General features: G+C 41.8%; 1 protein-coding gene across 1 annotated transcript in view; it reads left to right on the top strand.

Annotated features, from left to right (window-relative positions):
* Positions 1 to 11764: 11764 nt before the first annotated feature.
* Positions 11765 to 23660, top strand: part of LOC132844775 (contactin-4) — a 105496-nt gene continuing 93600 nt past the window's right edge. Inside the window, exons 1-2 of the mRNA XM_060868585.1 lie at positions 11765 to 12047; positions 12161 to 12361. Of these exons, the coding sequence (XP_060724568.1) occupies positions 11765 to 12047; positions 12161 to 12361 (484 nt within the window). The remainder of the gene's footprint in view (positions 12048 to 12160; positions 12362 to 23660) is intronic.

Genomic DNA, 23660 nt, shown 5'->3' on the forward strand with positions numbered 1-23660 from the left:
CGCATCAAGCTCCTCAGACTCCGATGCAAATGATAATAGTTCTTTGTTCAGGTTGGGAGAAATCGCAAAGTGAGCTCCCAGAGATGAAACGAAGACATTACAGTCAGCAAAGAGAAAGAGAAAAAGGGATTGCCCGTCTCTCATTCTTTTTCTGCTAACTCAACCTGGTACTTCAATGACTGAGGCTGACATTAAATTAGCATGTGTACACATAGAGCTTTAGACACAACTTACTCAAAGAAGTATTCCCATAGCATTAGCCCTGATGCAGTGACGAGGTCCCTCAGATTGGATTTACTGAAATTCTTGGGTACATTCCAGAAAAGCCGCTTTACAGGTGATTGTCCTGTCTTTCTGCAGACCTTCTGCCCTCTGCCTCACAAGTTGGCATTCCCATATTCCCATTACCAGTTTCCATAGCATTGGCCATGATGAAGCATTGATTTCCTTCAAAAGGAAAGTAAACCAAGTTACATATGTATCCCTGATCCCTAAGAAAAGAACATGATGCTTTGTCACTTGCCACACTTTGGGTTCCTTCAGACAAGTAGAAGCTGGACAAATTTGATGTAGCTACTCTTTTATTTTCTTGCTGGCATGCTCCGCTTTGTCACATGATCTACCCTAGCCGAAAAAATCAGCATGATTGCAGACAGAGCTTCAGACACAACTTCTGCAAAGAAGTTTTCCCATTGCATCGGCCATGACACAACATCTCTTTCCCTTATCAGGGAACTATGTTACATATGTGGTGTAATTTTAATTCTTTCAAAATCCCCACAGGTGTTCAACTATGTGATAATCAGTTGAATATAAAGGCCATAGTATGTGATTTACCTAATGTCTGGTTCATGAGGTGTTTTTTTGTTTTGTTTTGCTATATTGGCTAAACAACATCCCTCACAACACCATCTATTTGAGCTGCACTTTGTCCCTGTACTGCAAAATAAGATGTAAGACTCTTTATGGTTGATGTTTATATTGTGCTAAGTGATGCTTCCAACTCCTTTACCAGTTCATTTATTGCTGTTATTGGTTAATGTGTTCAGTTAATTTGGTTGCAGATGCTTATGGTAGCTTCAGTTCCTTGGAAATTACCCCTAAGGATTCATGAAGGTCTATTGTTTCCCTCATGTCTTGACTGATTTGGTTAGATTTCCCCCAGCTATCAATGGCAAAAATCACTGTTAAATGTCAAAGGCTCACCCAAACTGGAAAGTTGACGATTGAATAAATCACTTGATTTTTTTTCAGTCTTTTTAGTGAGCACCTTGGACTCTCTCAATGTTACAGTGCATACTACTGTGGGTATGGAGGATGGGAATACCACTAGTGATGCTGCTGTAAAGTAAAAGAGTACCGCTGCTGTTAAATCTACTCCTTAGATGAGATTAACAATTTCCTAGACAAGACATTTGGAAAGGAGGTAGTTATAAATTTTACCCAGACACAGATACATTTTTAACATTTGTTTCAAAGCTACAAAAAGATGCTATTTTGGAGGAATTGAGCCAACAAATGAGATGTCATTCAGAAGTATGGTATGGCAACGAAGCTCCAAGTGAAATAAGACATTTAAATTCTTAGTCATAAAATGATCAAGTCATATCATGCGAGTCTCTTTCTTTTTTGTATATTCGTCTTCACATGTTCTCTTTTCCTCTTTTGAACCTTTCAGATGGAAATTGAAATCAAGTGAAATGAATGCCAACTGGGCCAGGTACAGGAATAAATGAGCTGTAGAAGAAACAGAATTTATTAAACATAAAATCATTAATGTAGTCTTTTTTACAGGAAACACACAGCAACAAAGAAAATGAGACAGAGTGGGGAATGACGTGGGAAGACATATTATTGGGATTCATTTTTGTGCTGGTTTGTCAGGTTTTCCAAACGGCAACCATCAAACAAAGCATCACATAAAAGTTTATGCCTCAAATATAGTCAATAAATAAGTTAAAAAAGGAAATACATTGACACAATATTTCAGCATTCTCTCTATAGTACTGGTGGAGATTTGAACTGCATTATACTGTAGATTGCAATGTAGGCAGGAATGCAGAGGAACCACAAGTTGGAGTCATTAAAGCATATTCTTAGATCTCTGGAGAGAAAAGGACAAGGGTGTAATATCAATACAAATTCATGCTCATCTATACATATTTGAATTTAAAAAAATGTACAGTATTTTTTATATTGATTTTGATGATTTTCAGAACCTGTTAAGCAGAGCTAGACACAGGAGGTGTGGCATCCATATGCAGTATTTATTAAGAGAAGATTACCCAAAAGTTCCCATGGTGTTTAAAAGTGGAAAAGCAGATGAAGTTGTTACAGAAGCTCAAGATCAAGACCAATTCATTCATTCATTCATTCATTCATTCATTTTCTACCGCTTATCCGAAGATTGGGAGGTTTTGCCAGCATTAAACCATGGACACAACAGCAATGATCACCATTTAGGGTTTTAAGAGGGCGATAGGAATTCTGGACAATTTAATTCTTAACAAATTAATTACTAAAATGATATTTAAGAGAAAAAAATGAGTTAAGAGTAATTCTATAGACCAGAGGTGTCTAATATTAACTGCATAGGACAGTTAAGATTAACACCAGCTGTCAGGATCCAGCCTGGACTTTGGACGATGTCAACAGCCCGTCGCTCGGCCCTTCTGCTCAGCTGTGGACGTCGATCGGCCCTTCTGCTCGGCAGTGGACGTCGCTCGGCCCTCTCTGGCTGTGCTGCTGTGTGCCTTGCTCCCCCCACCTGCCTCGCCATGTGCCTTGCTCCTCCCACCTGCCTCGTCGTGTGCCTTGCCATTTCTGAACAATTAATATAAAATTATACACCAGTCACACATGGGCAATTTTATCTCTCCTAAAATGTTTATGTAGGTGTTTTAAAATCTGAAAGCCAGTGGCATTGTTACATACAAACTAAAAAATTCTATTAAAATGACATAAATGCAACATGTGTTACTGTGTAACATGGGATACTGTGTGCTTAGATGCAACATATTGTTCAGTGCTTTACTATGTAACATGAATGACTTGTGTAAAATCAAGTCAAGTCAAAGAGCATTTATTGTCATTTCAACCATATATAGCTGACGCTAGATACATAAGACCAAGCTACATAGAAAAACACAGAGCTAAGGACTTAATTAAGCAAAAAACCCACAAAAGACAATACATAAAAGCAGCGCCGACCAGATTATATAAAGTATATTCTATAGTAATTGTGCAAAGAATACAGGAATGAACACTTAAACAACAGCCATTATATGAAGTATTGTAATGAATTGTGCAAAACAGCAATTGACAGAAATGTGCAAGACAGCATGTGCAACAGTGTGCACAGCATGTACACAGTTTCATATGGATGGCACTGTAGACATGGATGTACAGTGCCCTCCACAATTATTGGCACCCCTGTTTAAGATGTGGTCGTGGACTTCTAAAAATTCTCCTTTTTTTTTTTAAACAACATAGAACCCAAATGCAAAAAAAGAGAAAAATCCAACCTTTCATTTAAGTACATTAATTTGGTGGTAAAAAAAAAATCACACATTTAGAAAAAAAAACCTTGAAATCATGTGTCCCACAATTATTGGCACCCCTGATGTTAATATTTTGCACAACCCCCTTTTGCCAACAAGACAGCACTTAATCTCCTCCTATAACATTTCACAAGATTGGAGAACACACAGAGAGGGATCTTAGACCATTCTTCTTTGCACAATCTTTCATCCAGTGTCCTGGGTCCTCTCTTATGCATTCTTCTCTTTAGCTCGCCCCACAGGTTTTCGATTGGGTTGAGGTCTGGGGACTGAGATGGCCATGGGAGGACCTTGAGTTTGTGACTGCTGAACCATTTTTGTGTAGATTTTGCCGCATGTTTTGGATCATTATTCTGCTGAAAGACCCAATGACAACCCATCTTCAGCTTTCTGGCAGAGGCCATCAGGTTTTTATTTAAAATGTTCATAATGCCATGATGCCATTAGTTCAAAGCGTTCATAATGCCATGCACCCTAACAAGGTTTCCAGGGCCTTTGGAAGAGACACAGGCCCACAGCATCACAGATCCTCCACCATACACGGTGGGCATGAGGTGCTTTTCGGCATACTCATCTTTTGTTTTACGCCAGACCCACTTAGAGCGTTTGTTGCCAAAAAGCTCAATCTGACCAAAGCACACGATCCCAGTTGAAGTCCCAGTACTGCTTAGCAAACTACCCATGTTTACGTTTGTGAGTGTTAGTGAGAAAAGACTTTTTCCTTGCATGCCTCCCAAACAGCTTGTTGGCATGTGGTTGTTATGGAGACTTTGTGACCCCAAGATGCCACTCTTTGATGCAATTCTGTGACAGTGAGCTTAGGAAATTTTTTTACTTCTCTTACTATCATCCTCACTGTGCGTTGTGGCAGGATAAACTTGTCACTGTTCCAGTGTTTTAAACTTCTTAATAATTCCTCTGACTGTAGATACGGGCAAGTTAATACGAGTGGCTATTTTCTTGTACCCATTGCCTGACTTATGAAGGTCGACACACATCTGCCTTACTTGAATGGTGTGTTCTCTTGTTTTTGCCATGTTGACAAATGGGTAAGAGAATTAGGCCTCTGTGTCATGTCATATTTATACCCCAGGGAAACAGGAAGTCATGAATTACTAATTAAAAGTTCCTAGATACCCTGACCAACTTTAGCAGCTACAGAAAATATATATTTTAAAAAATGTCATTTTTCAGAGGAATTGTTAGGGGTGCCAATAATTGTGGGACACATGATTTCAAGTTTTTTTTTTCTAAATGTGTGATTTTTTTTTTACCACCAAAGTAATGTACTGAAATGAAAGGTTAGATTTTTCTCTTTTTTTGCATTTGGGTTCTATGTTGTATAAAAAAAAAAAAAAAAAAAGGAGAATTTTTAGAAGTCCACGACCACATCTTAAACAGGGGTGCCAATAATTGTGGAGGGCACTGTATATTGGAAGAGTGTGTATTTGGTGCAGATCAATGCAGTCCATACAGTTAAGTGTGCGTTGGTGTGTGTTTTGTGCTCGGTACAGTTCAGTTCAGTTATTGAGGAGCCTGATGGGTTGTGGAAACGAACTGTTACATAGTCTGGTCGTGCATGCTTCGGTACTTTTTTCCAAATGGCAGGAGGGAGAAGACTGTGTATGAGTGGTTTGTGGTGCAAATGATGAAGGGAAGAGAGGCGTGATCTTCTCAGCTCCAAGATCCGAAATACCCAAACCAAACTGCGATGCAGCTGCACAGGATGGGGGGAGGGAGATGTGCTTTCCTCAGCCTTCGTAAGAAATAGAGAAGCTGCTGCGCTTTCTTGGTGATGGAGCTGGCATTGAGTGACCAGGTAAAGTTCTCCACCAGATGAACACCAAGAAATTTGGTGCTCTTGAGGATCACTACAGAGGATCTGTTGATGTTCAACAGACAGTAGGCCACTATGTGCTCTCCTGAATTCAACAACCATCTCTTTAGTTTTATCAACATTTAGGCAGTTAGCAGTTGTACTGTACCTCCGATAGTCATTGAGGCAGGACACTGTAGATTACTTTGGCATGGGAACCATGGTGGTTGTCTTGAGGCATGCAGGAACAAAGGCACTGATCAGGGAAATGTTGAGTGATGACATCAGCTAGCTGTTCTGCACATTCCCTGAGCACACTACCAGGAATGTTCTCTAGTCCAGCACCCGTTTGTGGATTAACTCTGCATGGAGTTCTCCTCATCTCGGCCATGGTAAGAGTTGTTGGGGGTAGGGATGGTCTTCCTTGCCCTTATGTTTATCTACACTTCAAACTGTGCATAGAAGTCGGGTATGTGATGATATCAGGGTGAACATTCTGCAGATTGCTAATAGCCCCATAGAGTTCACATAGAGCCTCTTTAACATTAGTGCAGGGGAGAGTGAACACTCCCAGTGAAACAACCGTGAAATGAAACATACAATGAAAACCATGGTGAATTCCCATGTTAAATAAAATGGCCTCTATATAACAGTCACAAAATCCACTAGCAGTAACTAAAAACAAGCACAGCCTTTTTATACCATTCTATGTTTATGTAAACACATACACCACCATCGCGAGCCTTACCACACAGGGCTGAATGGCAGTGTCTGGAACCATAGAAGAGTAGGATGGACGGGAGAACCGGCCAGCTAAGGTTTGTTTTCAGCCTAGCACAGACACCCACCCACTTACCATGCTTCAGCTTCCTCAAGCACTGCTTTCAGCAGCCCCTCTGGCCAAAGACTGGAGGCCTGGTCTCCGCAGCAAGCAAAGGTTGCAAAGTCTTTCCAACACATCACGGTGGAGGTTGGTTGTTGCACAGTTTCTGTACTATATTAACATCTGGTGGTTGTATGCTTGAACACCGCTGTCTCTGTTGTCCATGTACTATGAAGAGTAGAGCTAAAAACATAAAGTATCGAGTGTGACCACCATTTGCCTCATGCATAGAGTTCATCAGGTTGTTGATTGTGGGCTGTGGAATGTTGGTTGACTCCACTTCAACGGCTGTGCAAAGTTGCTGAATATTGGCAGGAACTGGAACACTCTGTCATATACGCCGATCCAGGGCATCCCAAACATGCTCAATGGAAGACATGTCCGGTGAGTATGCTGGCCATGCAAGAACTGGATGTTTTCTGCTTCCATGAATTGTGTACAGATCCTTGAACCATGGGGCCATGCATTATCATGCTGCAACATGAGGTAATGGTCATGGATGAATGGCAAAACAATGGGCCTCAGGACCTTGTCATGGAATCTCTGTGCATTCAAAATGCCAACAATAAAATGCATCTGTGTTCGTTGTCCGCAACATATGCCTGCCTATTCCCACCTATAACCCCACCATACCACCTCCACCATAGGCCACTCGATCCACAACGTTGCAATCCGTAACATCAGCAAACCACGCACCCACATGACGGCATACACGCTGTCTGCCATCTGCCCTGTACAGTGAAAACCAGGATTCATCCATGAAGTGAACACCTCTCCAAAGTGCTAGATGCCTTCAAATGTGAGCATATGCCAACTTAAGTTGGTTATGAAGACGAACTGCAGTCAGATCGAGACCCCAATGAGGATGACCAGCATGCAGATTAGCTTCCCTGCGATGGTTTCTGACAGTCTCTTCAGAAATTCTTTGGTAATGCAAATCAATTGTTGCAGCAGCTGTCCGGGTGGCTGGTGTCAGAAGATCTTGTAAGGTGAAGATGCTGGATGTGGAGGTCCTGGGCTGGTAGGGTTACACATGGTCTGTGGTTGTGAGGCCAGATAGATGTACAAATTCTCTGAAACGCCTTTGGAGATGGCTTTGGTAGAGAAATGAACATTCAATTCACTGGCAGCAGCTCTAGTGGACATTTCTGCAGTCAGCATGCCAATTGCGTGCTCCCTCAAAACTTTTAACATCTGTGGCATTGTTCTGTGTGATAAAAACTACACGTTTATGAGTGGCCTTTTATTGTGGCAAGCCTAAGGCACACCTGTGCAATAATCATGCTGTCTAATTAGCATCTTGATATGCCACACCTGTGAGGTCCTTGGATTATCTCGGCAAAGGAGACGTGCTCACTAGCACAGATTAAGACAGATTTGTGAACAATATTTGAGAGAAATTATCAGCAGGCAGAGGGAGGTGCTAGGGAGGAGAACCCAAACGCAGGCCATTGTCCAAAAGGAGAACTTTATTGAATAGAAATGTATATATATAAATGCACAGATGACGTAGCAGGGCAAAGTCTTGGCTAAACCTCCTACAGAACACAGTAGCAGAGAGGCAACCGTGCACAGGTGCTAGTCTTAAGCCATGGGTGTAACAGTGTAAAAACCGGAAGTTCAATTCACAGGGATATAAGTAATCCACACACGGGCAGAAAAAAGTAATCCACACAGGGGAAAAAAAGGGTAATCCAAACGGAAAATGTCAGAGCACAAAAAAAACGGAAAAACAGCCGGCAGCAACGAGTGAATAACTCATGTAGTAAATCCCGGGGAAAAAGTAATCCGAGACAGCAAAATCCACTCGGACAAAAACAGCAGCGAGGCAAAGACAACACTCAGACCGGTAGATGGCAGGAGTGACTCACAAATCGCGACATAGTGACGAGAGATCATCTGGCAACAATCATGCATGAACGGCGCGCTTAAATAGCGCTGCTGAGTATAAAAGTCATGCGACTCGGGAATGACGTCACAAGTGCCCGAAGCGAAAGTGAGCTTCGGAGGAGTACGCTGACAGTACCCCCCCTCCACGGGGCGTCTCACGGCGTCCCACCCGGCTGGTCGGGGTGTTCACGATGAAACTGGGAGATGAGGTCCGGATCCAAGATGTGGCGTGCCGGAACCCAGGAGCGTACCTCAGGGCCGTATCCCTCCCAGTCCACCAGGTATTGTTGGCCTCTCCCACGACGTCTGGAGCGCAGGAGCCGATGGACACTAAACGCAGGGCCCCCATCAATGACCCGGGTGGGAGGAGGGGATCTGGTGGAGGGAACCAGCGCACAGGCCTGGACAGGTTTCAGCCTGGAAACGTGAAAAGTGGGGTGGGGTGGCGCAACACTCTGGGCAGCTTGAGCCAGACCGCAGCCGGGTTGATGTGGGGATATAGGCCAACGAAACGGGGAGCCAGCTTCCTGCATGCCAGCTTCAACGGGAGGTCTTTGGTGGAAAGCCATACCCGCTGCCCGACACGGTAAGGAGGGGTGGGCGGCGTCTGCGGTTGGCCCAGCGAGCGTAGCTCAGGGAAGATCTCAGCAAGGCGAGGCGAGCTCTCCTCCAGACTCGACGACAGCGTCTCATGTGAGCCAAGGCCGAAGGAACCGAGGCTTCTAGCTCCTGAGTGGAGAACAATGGGGGTTGATAGCTGTAGGCAGCCTGAAAAGGTGACAGGCCCATGGCAGCAGAGGGCACTGAGTTAGGGCATACTCGACCCATACCAAGTTGGAGGCCCAAGACGGATGATCCTCGGCACAGAGGAGGCGGAGACCCGTCTCCAGCTCCTGGTTGAGCCGTTCCGTCTGCCCATTGGACTGGGGATGAAACCATAAAAACGCCTAAAACCTGGCAAAATTCCTTCCAAAAATTGGAGGTAAACTGGGTCCTCTGTCAGAGACTATGTTCCGGGGAATGCCGGAAAACGTATTGGAGGAGGAGCAACGCCATTTCTTTGGCCGAAGGAAGTTTGGTCAGGGGAACAAAATGGACGAGCTTAGAGAAGCGATCGACCACAGAGAGGATAGTGGAGTAGCCATCAGAAAGAGGGAGACCGGTAACGAAATCAAGCGAAATGTGAGACCACTTTCTACAAGGGATCGGCAGAGGCCGCAGGAGGCCGGCTGGGCAAGATCGGGAGCTCTTGTGTTGCACACATACTGGACAGGCCGCGACAAAGTCCCATGCATCACGTCTGAGCGAGGGCCACCAGAAACGTCGCTGGAGAACTGATAGGGTCCGAGGGAAACCAGGGTGACAGAAAAGCCAGGAGTTGTGACACCACTGGAGATACCACACCAGACGGAGCTGATCAGGAACATAGAGTTTGCCCTCCGGACAGACAGTATGCACTGGCAGGTTAGACACGGCTTGCTGAACTCTTCTCTCCATCCCGAGTCGGAGCGCCCGAACAGTGACGGGGTGAGGAAGAATGTGTTCAGCGGTGGCCTTGACGGGATTGGGGGAGAACTGACGACAGAGAGCATCTGGCTTCGCGTTCCTTGTTCCCGGCCGATAGGACAGCGCAAAGTTGAATCTGCCAAAGAAGAGTGCCCAACGAGCCTGTCGGGGTTTCTTGGCTGTCCGGAGATACTCAAGGTTCTTGTGGTCTGTCCAGACCAGAAACGGTTGTTCCGCACCCTCCAACCAGTGCCGCCACTCCTCCAGGGCAAGTTTGAATGCCAGTAACTCATGTTCACCAATAGTGTAGTTCCGTACGGACGAGGAGAGACGACGGGAAAAGAAGGCACATAGGTGAAGTTTATTGTCCTTGGTGTCCCTTTGAGACAAAACGGCCCCAACACCGGTATCAGATGCATCAACTTCAACCACAAATTGTCGCATGGAATCCGGCAAGGTGAGGATGGGGGCAGAGGTGAAAAGCTGCTTCAGCTTCTTGTAGGCTTGCTCAGCTTGAGGCCCACAAGAGTAGGGTTGAAGGGGAGAAGTTAGCTGGTGCAAGGGTGCAGCAACTGAGCTGTAGCCCCGGATGAATCGCAGATAGAAATTGGCAAATCCCAAGAACTGCTGCAGCTGCTTACGTGTTCCAGGGTGGGGCCAATCCCTAACAGCCTTGATTCTGTCAGGATCCATCCGAACATTCCTGCTGCCAGAATGAAGCCCAGGAAGGAGGTCTTCATGACATGGAACTCACATTTCTCTGCCTTCACATACAACTGGTTCTGCAAAAGCCTCTGGAGCACTGCACGGACGTGACGGGTGTGTTCCTTGGGCGAGCGAGAGAAGATGAGGATGTCGTCCAGGTAAACAAACACAAATAGATTTAACATGTCCCGTAAAACGGCATTTACCAGTGCTTGGAACACTGTCGGGGCATTAGTGAGGCCGAACGGCATCACCAAGTACTCGTAATGAGCAGTGGGAGTGTTGAATGCGGTCTTCCATTCGTCACCCTCCCGGATGCGGACTAGGTGATAGGCGTTCCGAAGGTCCAGCTTGGAGAAAAGGGTGGCTCCCTGGAGGTGCTCAAAAGCGGAGGTCATGAGTAGCAGTGGGTAGCGATTCTTGATGGTGATGGCATTAAGGCCCCGATAGTCGATACAGGGACATAGAGTACCATCCTTCTTCTCCACAAAGAAAAACGCTGCACCGGCTGGAGATGAAGATGGGCGGATAATACCTGACTCCACGGACTCCTGTATATACTGGGTCATGGCTTCCCTTTCAGGCTTGGATAAGTGGTACAGGCACCCCGGGGGGGGTCATTGCCCAGCAGGAGGTCGATAGTCATAAGGTCTATGAGGTGGCAGGAAAGTGGCACGAGCTCTACTGAATACTTGTCCCTGATCATGGTATTCAGCAGGCACCAGAGAGAGGTCGGATGGCAGGTCCTCCTTGACTAATAACGGGCGGGGTGTCAAGGTGGTCAGGCAGTGAGCCTGGCAGTAGATCCCCAACCAAGGGGGGGGTTATGTTTCTGAAACCAAGGTAATCCAAACATGACAGGGGCGTGAGGCGAGGGGATGAGAAGGAAGGAGATCCACTCCGTGTGTTCATTGGTGATGGACACCAGCAGGGGCTTGGTACGGTAGTGAGCTCGGTGAAGGATATGGCCATCCAGGGCCCGTACCTGGAGACTGGTGGGTAGTGGTTCGGTCTCGATCTCCAGCTGACGCACTAACTCCTCATTGAGTAACTCCACGTCAGCTCCAGAGTCGATGAAGACCGCTAGATTGTGTTCTTGGCTCTTGATCTGAAAACGTGCTTTGAGGAGTGGCTTGGGGGAGGCTAAGCACCAGAGGCTCGTTGCGGGCTCCTCCTTCAACGGTGAGCCCTGTCTTTTGCTGGGCATGCGAAGGCAAAGTGTCCTGCCTTGCCACAGTAAAGACAGAGGTGGTGGGCCCGGCGCCGCTCCTTCTCTGCTGAGGACAGGAGATGCCATCCTATCTCCATGGGCTGGGGAGGTGGAGGCGAGTACGATCTGTTAGGTTCCAAGTGGGGCTTGACATACAGGCTTCTGGGAGGCAAATAAGATCTGCCAGGTTCGGAATGAGGCTTGGCATACGGGGTTCTGGGAGGCCAGGAACGGGTCGGGTGTCCCTCCTCTCTTCGTTCCTGGAGTCGGCGATCGATCCTGGTTGCCAGACAAACCAGGTCGTCAAGCTTTTCGGGGAGTTCTCGGGCCGCAAGTTCATCCTTCACCTGGGGGGCCAGGCTGCGGTAGAAAGCATCGTAGAGAGCCGTGGGGATTCACCCACTGTCCCCAGCTGCCATGCGGAAATCCACAGCGTACTCAGCCACAGAGCGGGACCCCTGAGAAGATTCGAACAAGGCTCGAGTGGCGTCCATCTTAGGCAGAGTGTAGTCAAAAACCTTGCGCAGCTCAGCCGAAAAAGGCATCAAACGAAAAGCAGATGACTGACTGATGTTCCCACTCTGCTGTAGCCCAGATCTTGGCCTTCCCAGATAACAAAGAGATAACGTATGCTATCTTAGACCGATCCAAAGGGAAGGAAGAGGGTTGGAGCTCGAAGATCACCGAGCACTGCATCAGAAATGCACGGCAAAGTCCCGCCTCTCCAGAGAAATGCTCGGTATGGGGCAGATGTGGCTCTCGAATGGGGTTTTGGTTCTGCTCGACCACGGGTAGGGGGGCTGGGCAGGTGGCATCGGAAATGCTGAGGAGGCCTGTGTCGTGGTGAGCATGCTCATGCGCCGAATGAGTTCATTTGTGGATGTGGCTATCTCCTTGAGTTGGCCCTTGGCTAAACCTTAAGCCGCGGGTGTAACAGTGTAAAAACTGGAAGTTCAATTCACAGGGAATTAGTAATCCACACACGGGCAGAAAAAAGTAATCCACACAGGGAAAAAAAAGGGTAATCCAAACGGCAAAAGTCGGAGCGCAAAAAAACGGAAAAACAGCCAGCAGGAATGAGTGAATAACTCACGTAGTAAATCCACACGGACAAAAACAGCAGCAAGGCACAGACAGCACTCAGACTGGTAGATGGAAGGAGTGACTCACAAATCACAACGTAGTGACGAGAGATCATCTGGCGACAATCCAGCATGAACGGCGCACTTAAATAGCGCTGCCGAGTATAAAAGTCATGCGACTCGGGAATGACGTCACAAGTGTGCGTTGCGAAAGTGAGCTTCGGAGGAGTACGCTGACAGAAATAGGCCTTTTGTGTACATAGAAAAAGTTTTAGGTCTTTGAGTTCAGCTCATTAAAAATGGGGGCAAAAACAAAAGTATTGCGTTTATAATTTTGTTCAGTGTATATACAGTATATTGGGAGGTGGACGCAAAAAAACAGCACTTGAGTCAGGAAGTCAGGTGAAAACAACGCAATTTATTTGGTGTAGGAGCAATGGGGTGAGGTAGTGAGTGAATGGTGATAGAGAGGGAGAGAGAGAGAGAGAGAGAGAGAGAGAGAAAGACTGAAAAAATAGAGTCTGAAAAAATACAAAGAGTAGGGGAGACAGCGCATTAGTTTATTCAAGGCAGTCTCCTCTTACCTTCCTTTCGAGCAGCGGTTTTTCTGCTGCATTGGGAAGTGGTGCATGCTTTGCCTATATATATATATATATATATATATATATATATATATATATATATATATATATATAAAACTAGAGCGGGCGGTGGGTCAACTCCTTGAAGGTGAACAGATCCAATTCCACAGCCAAAAATCTGGCAAATTCTACCGGCCTCAGCAACTGCCTCGACAGGAAGTCTGCCTCCCAATATACATGCCCTGGGATGAAAATCACTCTCAGTGAAAGAAACCTGGTCTCTGCCCTGATGATTGATATAGGACACCACCACAGTGCTGTCTGGCACACTAAGACATGGCAGCCCCTGAGGTGTGGGAGAAAGTGTTTCAATGCTAATAACATGGCCTTGCACTTTTCCCTGCAATAGACAGAACAGACAACTGACACAAACATACACAGAGTGCTTCCTGAAGACAAAGAATCTGGAGTAATGTGACGTAGATGCCCTTATATGGACTTGCTAGCATGTAATCACTCCATCATGTGTTCTTCCAAAGCCATTAAATTGGCGTGTGCACACAGCGCTTCAGACACAACTTTCTTACAGAAGCATTCCCATAGCATCAGCCCTGACGCAGCATCTTGTTCCCTCGACAGGGAATCGGACATTTTCTAGAATGGACAACATTGAATGCAACTTTTGTCCTATGCCTGCTAGTACAAGGGGGAGTTCAGGGTCTTATTGACCTATTAGTCATAGTTAACTGACACTATATTTACACTGAAGAACTAATGGACTACTAGTGTCTGTCTACTTTTAGACTAAATGGAGCAAATTAGATATGAGAAACACTTTACCCTGTACCTAAACGAGGTTCATGTATCAAGGACAACCTTTTTTATCAATTAGTGCTAAGAGCATGGTCCGATCTTTTAAAAATTAAGTTAACCCTAAAGGGCACACTGTTCAGTTAAAAACACACTTCACTTTAACATTTATCTCCCATGTACCTAATCATTAGCATTTACTATTATGTTTGTAGGTGGCATGTTGATAGCATTGCTGCCTCACAGCTCCAGGGGCCTGTGTTCGATCCTGGGCTCAGTTAACAGTCTGTGTAGAGTTTTTCTATGTTCTAGGTTTTGAATCATTGTGTGAATATAAGCATGTGTGTTTATAATACTCTTTGATAGCCTGGCATCACTTCTGGGGTCAATTCGGTCACGTTTTGCCCAGTATTACTATAATGTGCAGTTACTGAAGATGAATTAATTTTATGTTTGTTGTAGAGGGTCCAGGAACTGCATACCCTGTCTATTAGAATATTAGCAGTAGGGGCATGTAGCTTCTTTTTTGTTATATATGATTTAAAAAAAAAAATCAAATACTTAAGCTTGGGCTTTGCTTTCATTCCTTTCCTGGAAAACTGTTTATAAACTAACTAACTGGTGACAGGAAGACATGATAGTTATAACTGTGCTTTACTTTTACTATAAATAAAATAAAATATTACTCCGTGTAGGCTGTCATGATATTGGTTTCCTCAAGCATTTTTGCTACTTTATGTATATGAGTGTCTTTTTCAGTGGCACAAGTAATTCACTCTAAAAGATTGTTTAGAAAGGGTGATACTGTGTATGTAATTTACCCAGAAAGGCCTGTCAAAAGATTGATGCAGCATGTGGATCAATATCCTTTTTCTTTTCTTTCAATTTATTTTGTATTAAATTTCTACATAAAGGTTCCACAATTATTCATGTGATTGTCTTATTTTCTTTCTGAATTATCTTAATTATCTTCTCAGAATATAACAGAATCTGTTATCGTCAACAGAGATATTAGATCCATAAAATATTAGACAAAAAGTGTTTTGACGTTCTTTTTAAGTGTAAAATTACATATGTGCATTTTGCATTGATTTATATGATCCAGTTCAATAAGGAGCAGCCATCTGTGGAGGAATAGAAATGGGAGTAGTTTGTGATCTTTTACATGCAGCTTAAGTGCCTGAATTTCTTAGAGGGATATTATTATCATTGTATGGCATATATAGATATTATACACATCTCAGAAAGCTTTATCTGTTTGTGATTGTGCATGATTTGTTGCTTTAAAAGATACGGGATCAGACATTTCTTCTCAGAAGTACAATGATAATGGGTTTATTCTAGAAGGTTTTATTACCATTACCTAAAAGGCTGTATAATTTACAGTTCTATGCACCATTATATAAATCATGCGGTCCCTTTATAACTTTCAGTATCGTATTTTGAGAGGTCTCATTTATGTGTTTTTCCTGTATATGTTGTTCAAAGTTAGCCATTATGGTCTACTCAGTCATGAAACTTTTAAGCATCTTGTGTATTAAAAGCATATGTGTGATAAAAAACTATACGGTTTTCGTTTATGTACTATAAAAAAAAATATTAAAAAAATAAGAAGTTGAATAAGCACAATTTCTTGCTAGTCACAGGTCATGTGTTATTTCTTGTGTTCTACACTGTCTGAAAGTAGATTACTTTTCCCTTAGTTTATGCTTCTAAATGTAGCATCAATACCTAGATTGCAGCTCTTAGATGCTGGGAATTAAACCTTGTGTCATAATGCCTATGTATGTGATTATCATTACATGGGTTTTCCCCTACTTTCTCCCTCTTTCATGCACCATTCAGTCTAGCTGACCTGCCATGCTGTTGTGTGATCATCCCTGGTTTCTGCAAGACTGATAAGATGCAGAAACGTTCATAACAGTCTCTTGCAAGCAGTAGACAACATGCTTCCTATTCTTTTCTCTACCGTTTTGCATTCTAATCTTACTTCCAGAAGGTCTCCAAGGAACAGAAACTGCAAGCAGGCTCCTTGTCTTTCAATGCCTAACTATGAGAGTTCCTAAATATTTACTTTGGTATAAGTCTAAGCCCTGACACATGTTTAGCATTATCAGAGTCTTGTAAAAAAAAAAAATTAGGACACCCCAAGAAAATCTGTGTATTTTTTTAAATAGTTGTTATCTTCATTTTAATAATATTGGAAGATTCAATAATATAACTAAACAAATAAAACCACATTTTTAAATGATCTGTAAAATGTAATTTAAAAAAATCTAGTAAGGACACCCCCACGGTGAGATCCAAAGAGCTCAGAGACAAAGGCCAATACATCTGGATTAATGTGTTTTGGACAGATGGTTCTAAACTGTAATTATTTGGAGACCATAACAGAGCAAAAACCAAACACTGTCAGCGAATGCAGGATAAAACAGACCCAAATGCAGGATATTTAAAAAAAACACGGTTTATTAAATAAAAGAAACAAAACCAAACACAGACCAAACAAGAGACAAAACAAACGACAAAAAAAGACAAGGATTCTGACAATTAAAAGAGGCGGGAAGGAATAGACAAGGGCGGGGCAGACACGTGAACAAGAAACGTACACAAAAAGTCCGGGCTAGATCCTGACAAACGTGACATTTCAGCAAAAGAACCTCATACCAACTGTGAAACATGGAGGTGGAAGTGTTATGGTTTGGGGATGCTTTGCTGCAGCATAACCTGGCCAGCTCATCATTATAAAATCCATATAAATTCTACAAATCTCTCTGTCAGAGGTGGCGGGGATAAAAGCAGATCCAAAAGCAGGGATAACAAATAAAAACAAATATTTATTAACAAAACAGGAAAAATAATTGCACGATAACTAAAAACAAAAACCACAAAAGACGACAAAATTCGGGGACTCTCCACAATGCAGAGAAAATAAATACACATAATTAGTCCTATTCCAACCAGGTTAGCATGAAAAGACATGTGACACAAAACACACTGCCGGAATGCCCCCTAATGTCCCTGGAACTGGACCTTACAACATGACTAAAACATAATAGTAAATCCAGTATACAATCTGATCTAAATCTGATTTTGAGATTATTTCTGAAAGAATTCTGCATTGAAGAGTGGGGGAAGGTTCTTCCAGTTGATGTCAGAAACTGGTAGATGGCTGCAAAAAATGTCTCACTGAGTTTATTTCGGCCAAAGGGGGAAATACTAGCCAATAGAGCATGAAAAATCTTGGCTATATGAAGGGGCAGCTATATCATGCCAAGTTGTTTATCAATACGGCAGAAATATGCTTTTATTTTAAAGCATCCAGTAAGTCTAATGGAGCAGACCAATTCTAACTAGATTTGTAAAGTTCGTAGTGACAGATCTTTATGTTTGATATATCACGTGTACATTTTGTGGTAATTGTGCTTAGTGTTTTGATATACCACAATATAATAATAAAATGTAAAAAATAATAAAAAACTAGATTTGTAAAGTTTGTTTAGACAAACTTTGATGTCAGATTTTTGGAGCAAGTTTTCTCAAACGTCGGTATGCTAGGGTGCCAATACTTTTGGAGGCAAGTGGATACGAGCATGTGAAGTCACCCATATACCTGTATTGCAATTCCCCTCATTGTGCTTTGATATATCACGGCCATTTTGTGATAATTTTTTATTTTGGGGGCGGGGCTGCACGTGACGTCAAATGACGTCATCCAAATACCCATGAGGAAGTTCCCCTCATTGTTCTGAGTGTTTTGATATGTCACATGTTAATGTTGTGAAAAGTTTTTTTGATTTTGCATATTGAGTGGGGCTGCGGGAAAACTGAAAGGCCAGTCGGTACACTTTAACATTTTTTAAAACTTTGCCCAGAGTATCACCCTAAAGAAGCTGGCCGAGTTTGGTGTAGATAGCTCAAAAGCTTGCCAATTTGAGACCAAGTCCGGAACCGTACCAGATCGCTTAGAAATGTAACCAGACCAAGGTCTATGACATATTTCATTTCAATTCAATTCAAGTTTATTTGTATAGCGCTTTTTACAATGGACATTGTCTCAAAGCAGCTTTACAGAACGTAAACGTAGAACAGAAGATAAACATAAGGAGTAATATAGAGAATTAATATAATAAAAATTCAAAATTCAAAATATATATAGTTCACAGTATACGTGTATATGTATATGTGTTTATCCCCAATGAGCAAGTCTGAGGTGACTCAGGCAGCAGTGGCAAGGAAAAACTCCCTTAGATTGGTAAAGGAAGAAACCTTGAGAGGAACCAGACTCAAAGGGGAACCCATCCTCATATGGGTGGCACTAGATGGTGTGATTCCAGATATACAATCAGACAAATGTTGTATTGGTGTAGGGATCACATGGAGTTCAGATCTCCTCTTAGTATCACAGAGTCCAACTGGAGCTGGTAGATCTGTAGATGTCTCAGGATTCTCACAGAGTCGGCCTCATCTAAGCGGAGATCCAAAAACTTCATCGCACGGAAGATGATCAGAGCTGGTACAATGTCTGGGTGTCTCGGCATGGGTTGAAAAAGAGAAGAGCAGTGCAAAGGGATTAACATATCTGCTGTTCATAAAAATGTGCAGGTCTAGTGTAATAGTGCACAATATAATATAACGGGATGTATTATGTGTACGCCTGACATATCCGATTTTGGTGCAAGTGACTCGAAAGCCCTAAGAGGAGTAGCAATTAATATATTTTTGTCTAAGAAGAATAAGCAAAACAGAATGTTGGCTTCTACAAGCCAACATAAATATTTGATACTTACTTGTCATCCTTCAGTTAAGCTCCTGTTATCCCCAGTTCTAGGTGTAATGTTAAGTGTCAGTTAAGAAAAATAGGTATAGGTATAGAAGCCTTAAAATACTGGCTTCTAAAATAGATCCACCTTTGTTCTCAGTAATCCTTTCGGCTGTTAATAATCACCACTGGCAACTTGCACTCAATTAAAATGCCACTTGTGCAGGTGAAAGTTTTCCAGAGGGATACTGTGGTATCAGAACCAGAGAAAAGGTGCAAATGTGGCCTGAGGACTAAAGCTGATGTATTGGTCCACTCAGCTAAAACAGTAACATGGCAATTAGTAGAGAAACACTCATGAAGGGGCACTATAAATGGAGATAGGACAGAGAAGGATTAAGCATGCCAAAGCGACTATGATCTCTGCCAGAAGCCTGTCTATGGTGAGTTGTGCTTTATAATAGGATTTGCTTTCATTTATAGTAAAGAAATCACATGTAGGCAGGGTTTAAAAAGTAGATATGTTGTTTTTGAGGAATTAATGATGGGGCCCATTGATGGGAAATGTGTAGCATGAGACCTTCTTTTTTTGTCCTTTTTGATTTACATAATATTCATGCCTAGACTAGAAATGTGATACACTCTTTTGCTATGTCTATCCAACTGTTCCAAATTCATTTAGTTGCATTATTTAGCTATTTTTTGTTAGTAGCAATCAACATGGAGGCCCAACAGCATTATTATTAGTTTTAGCTATTCAGTCATAGAGGTCTTTAACACTCCATTTAGCAATCTATACTATATGTTAATGATCAAGAAAGCCTTTAATATCATTAAAGGATATTGATTGGCCATGGCGCATTCATCATGGATGGCGATTATTATACTGGCAATTTAAATTTAAATGTAATAATTACAACATTAATATTGCAAACTAATAAATATAATAAAACAACAGGAGCAATAATCAATCAATCAATCAATCGTAATGATTTTATTTGCTTAGCAAATTCATTCCGAGCTACAAAATCATGGTAACTGTCATATACATCATTTTGGCCACCCGAGAGTCACACAGCAGCCCAGATTTTTCGATTTCTAAGGTCATGCTTATTTGGCTGAAAATAAGTTGTACACTTGCTCTACACAAGGCAATGTGGTACAGCACAATTGTTTACCAGTGGCTTTCAACAAGATAGGCAATTAACATTCACAGTATCTATTTCTGTTCACATAATATATGAACAGAGTGATGGAACACTGCGGTAGAAGTGCTCATCATAATGCAATACAGCTTCATCTGTCAGTCATTATTTGGTAGCCTAGGGCTGTGTTGAATGAAAGACCTCATAAAAATACCACATTTCTTTGTAAAAAGAGTTACTGCATAATAATATTATGCTTTTACAAGTTTATTTAACAATGTAGAATTACATTTAGAATTACAATTAAAAATGTAAAATCGAAAAGGAAAATTTCTAGGTAGTCTCTTGTTGTTGTTCTGGAAACTTTACACACTTTAAATTTTCCATGCAGTAATTTAAGGAATAATTTTGAATACCATTCGAAGATACATATATATTTGTAACTTTGTGATCTAAATCTTACACTGCAAACTACTATTCAGAAAAAGTGAACAAGTTAAATAGATTTTGTGAAAAGGTAGTTGGACTTAAAGACTCATCAAGAATTCTTCAAAATTTTCAAGGAAATATGTGAACTATTTCTTGTTTAGAATTAGTGGTGCACTTTTAAAATAAGATGAACTTTAAATCTAATGAAAAGGCACTTTACGATTTTGGTAAGTAAGGGCAGACACATAAGCACAATTCCTGTTCTCAAGCAAGTCAGTTGAAATGAGAGAGCAAAGTGGGTGATAATGGCTATATTCATCTTGGGTGCAGCATTGTAGCTCCCTGATTGTGGGGATTTGAAACCTTTACTAATTGAGACCTTAAGATAGGTGTCTTACTTGAGCTGCCGGACAAAAAGAGCACTCGTGCAGTAACCCTCTTAGAAATTTCTCTGATTAACACAAAGGAATTGTGAAATAAAGTACATATTCTTTGGGCCTTTTGATTGAATGTTTAAAAGCACACTGTACTGGTAAATTCTGTGACCTCAGAAACCCATTAGTTTAGGCGTCAGCTGCTAAATGATGTTCTATTGTTATTTAATGCATGACTAAAAGGCAAGAGCATGTGTTAATTTTGGCTTTGCTCTTGACTTTCAGAATGTTCTGATTGTCAATGCTTTTCCTCACCAAGCTCTTAAAACCTCTAAATGCTCTGCTCTTGACCTTGACAAATTGTAACAAGAGCCTGTTGACCAGAATGTGAAGAGGTGCTGTGCTGCCCTTTCAATTTGCTGATAATTCTGGACAGAGTTTCAGCATTGAGCTCAATTTTCTGCTACCCGTTACAGCTTTTGAATTGGAAAATCATATTGGCAATTGGAAAATATTACCATCATTGTAAATGATTGGTAATATTTAAAGATACTAATTTGGATACTAATCAGTTTGTTTATATAATTTTTTATTTTTTTTTTATTTTTTTTAAGGTAAGTGTGGTTAACCTTACTTTAACTGTTGTCTAAAAGTTCCTGTTTATTATTCATTGCAATATAAATTTGTTGGTTGATGTATCCCAAAGTGAATATGACATATCACGTATGTACTATTTTGTATGCTGAGTGTACAGTCTTTAGGGAAGGGATGAAACTAACAAACTACTCATAGGGTCATAGTCAGAGGTGGGTAGTAACGAGTTACATTTACTCCGTTACATTTACTTGAGTAAGTTTTTGAAAAAATGATACTTCTAGGAGTAGTTTTAAATCACTATACTTTTTACTTTTACTTGTGTAGATTTGTGAAGAAGAAACTGTACTCTTACTCCGCTACATTAGGCTACAATGATCTCGTTACTTTTCTTTTTATCTCTTTGGTATTCTACACATCAATTTTAATGTTTTATTTTAACAGATAGAGAAACTTCCGCTAAGGCTCTACCACGTGACTGTTTCACCAATCAAACATAGTTGTGCAGTCTCGTCACGTTACCATACTCAATCTCAGCGGCGGGACGGGTTAGTTAGCAACACAGCAGTTTTGTCGAGTTCAGCTGTTTCGAGTTTTTTTTTATGTGCTCAACTTTACTCAGCGCCGCAAGAGCCGACAAACAGATGACATCAGACGTGTCGTTTCTTTCAGCGCCGAACACACATATTTAAAGGGATAGTTCACGCAAAATGAAAATTCTGTCATCATTTACTCACTCTCATGTTGTTACAAACCTGTATAAATTTCTTTGTTCTGATGAACATGAAGGAAGATATTTTGAGAAACAAAAACAGCTTTGCAACCAGAAGCTTTAACTAACCTGAAACTAAGGAAAGTACTAGAGGCTTCCTGAAATTAATTAAAGGAGTAGAGATGTATTTCATTATTATTGCCCTTTCATCAAGGCATCAAATGTGCAACAATCACAACACAAAAGAAATGAAATGTGTGTGTGTGTTTCCTTCTGTTGTTCTGTCACTGGAGACACACACACAGTTTATGAGAATTTATGGGCTGCCTCGTTCTAGTTCTGCCTGGTAAAAAAATATAAAGGTTTGGAAATCTGTTACTTGTGCATATTTATTTTTTATTTATTATTATTTTATTTATTAAGTACTTGAATTGGGGGGCATGGTGGCTTAGTGGTTAGCACGTTCGCCTCACACCTCCAGGGTCGGGGTTCGATTCCCGCCTCCACCTTGTGTGTGTGGAGTTTGCATGTTCTCCCCGTGCTTTGGGGGATTCCTCCGGGTACTCCGGTTTCCTCCCCCGGTCCAAAGACATGCATGGTAGGTTGATTGGCATCTCTGGAAAAATTGTCCCTAGTGTGTGATTGTGTGAGTGAATGAGAGTGTGTGTGTGCCCTGCGATAGGTTGGCACTCCGTCCAGGGTGTATCCTGCCTTGATGCCCGATGACGCCTGAGATAGGCACAGGCTCCCCGTGACCCGAGGTAGTTCGGATAAGCGGTAGAAGATGAATGAATGAAGTACTTGAATTTACCTGAATTATTTTAATTTAGGCTATTTTGTAATTAATTAATTTTAATTTATTTTATTGATTGGATGAGCCATAATTAGCCTAAAGATTATTTTGTATTTTTGTCTGTCTGATTGTTGTCGTGTTAAAAAATAAATCAGACGTTACTCAACAGTTACTCAGTACTTGAGTAGTTTTTTCACCAAGTACTTTTTTACTCTTATTCAAGTAATTATTTGGATGTCTACTTTTTACTTTTACTTGAGTCATATTATTCTGAAGTAACAGTACTTTTACTTGAGTACAATTTTTGGCTACTCTACCCACCTCTGGTCATAGTACTGCAGGGTTTCAGTGTTTCCCCTGCTCACCTGACCTAAACTCAGGTGATGCATTTCACTTACTGAAGTTAAAACTGAAGGCAAAATGCCAAAGAACAAGAGCTACAATATAATAAAATATATTTCAATACAATTAAAAGGCTTGCCTTAAACTTTACAAATGGTGTAGTGACATGAACAATCAGCCTATGACATGTTGTAAACGCTGTCTATTTTTCATTTTTGTATCCTGATGGTGGGATCAACACAATAAAGTATTAAGATGAGGTCTATGCATATGCTTCCACTGATCCAGTTAGAAAGGTCTATTTTTCCTGGAGTGGCAAAAATATGAAGTGTGTAACTAGATTTAAAATTCTTAATTCTAAACAATTATTCATAATAGTATTAATTCGTATTATTAATTCAAGTATTTTAAAATAACATAATTGATTAAATTGACTGTGTGTTCACATGCAAAGCATTTTTTATTT

This window comes from Tachysurus vachellii, chromosome 4 (assembly GCF_030014155.1).
Source record: "Tachysurus vachellii isolate PV-2020 chromosome 4, HZAU_Pvac_v1, whole genome shotgun sequence".
Taxonomy (NCBI): Eukaryota; Metazoa; Chordata; class Actinopteri; order Siluriformes; family Bagridae; genus Tachysurus; species Tachysurus vachellii.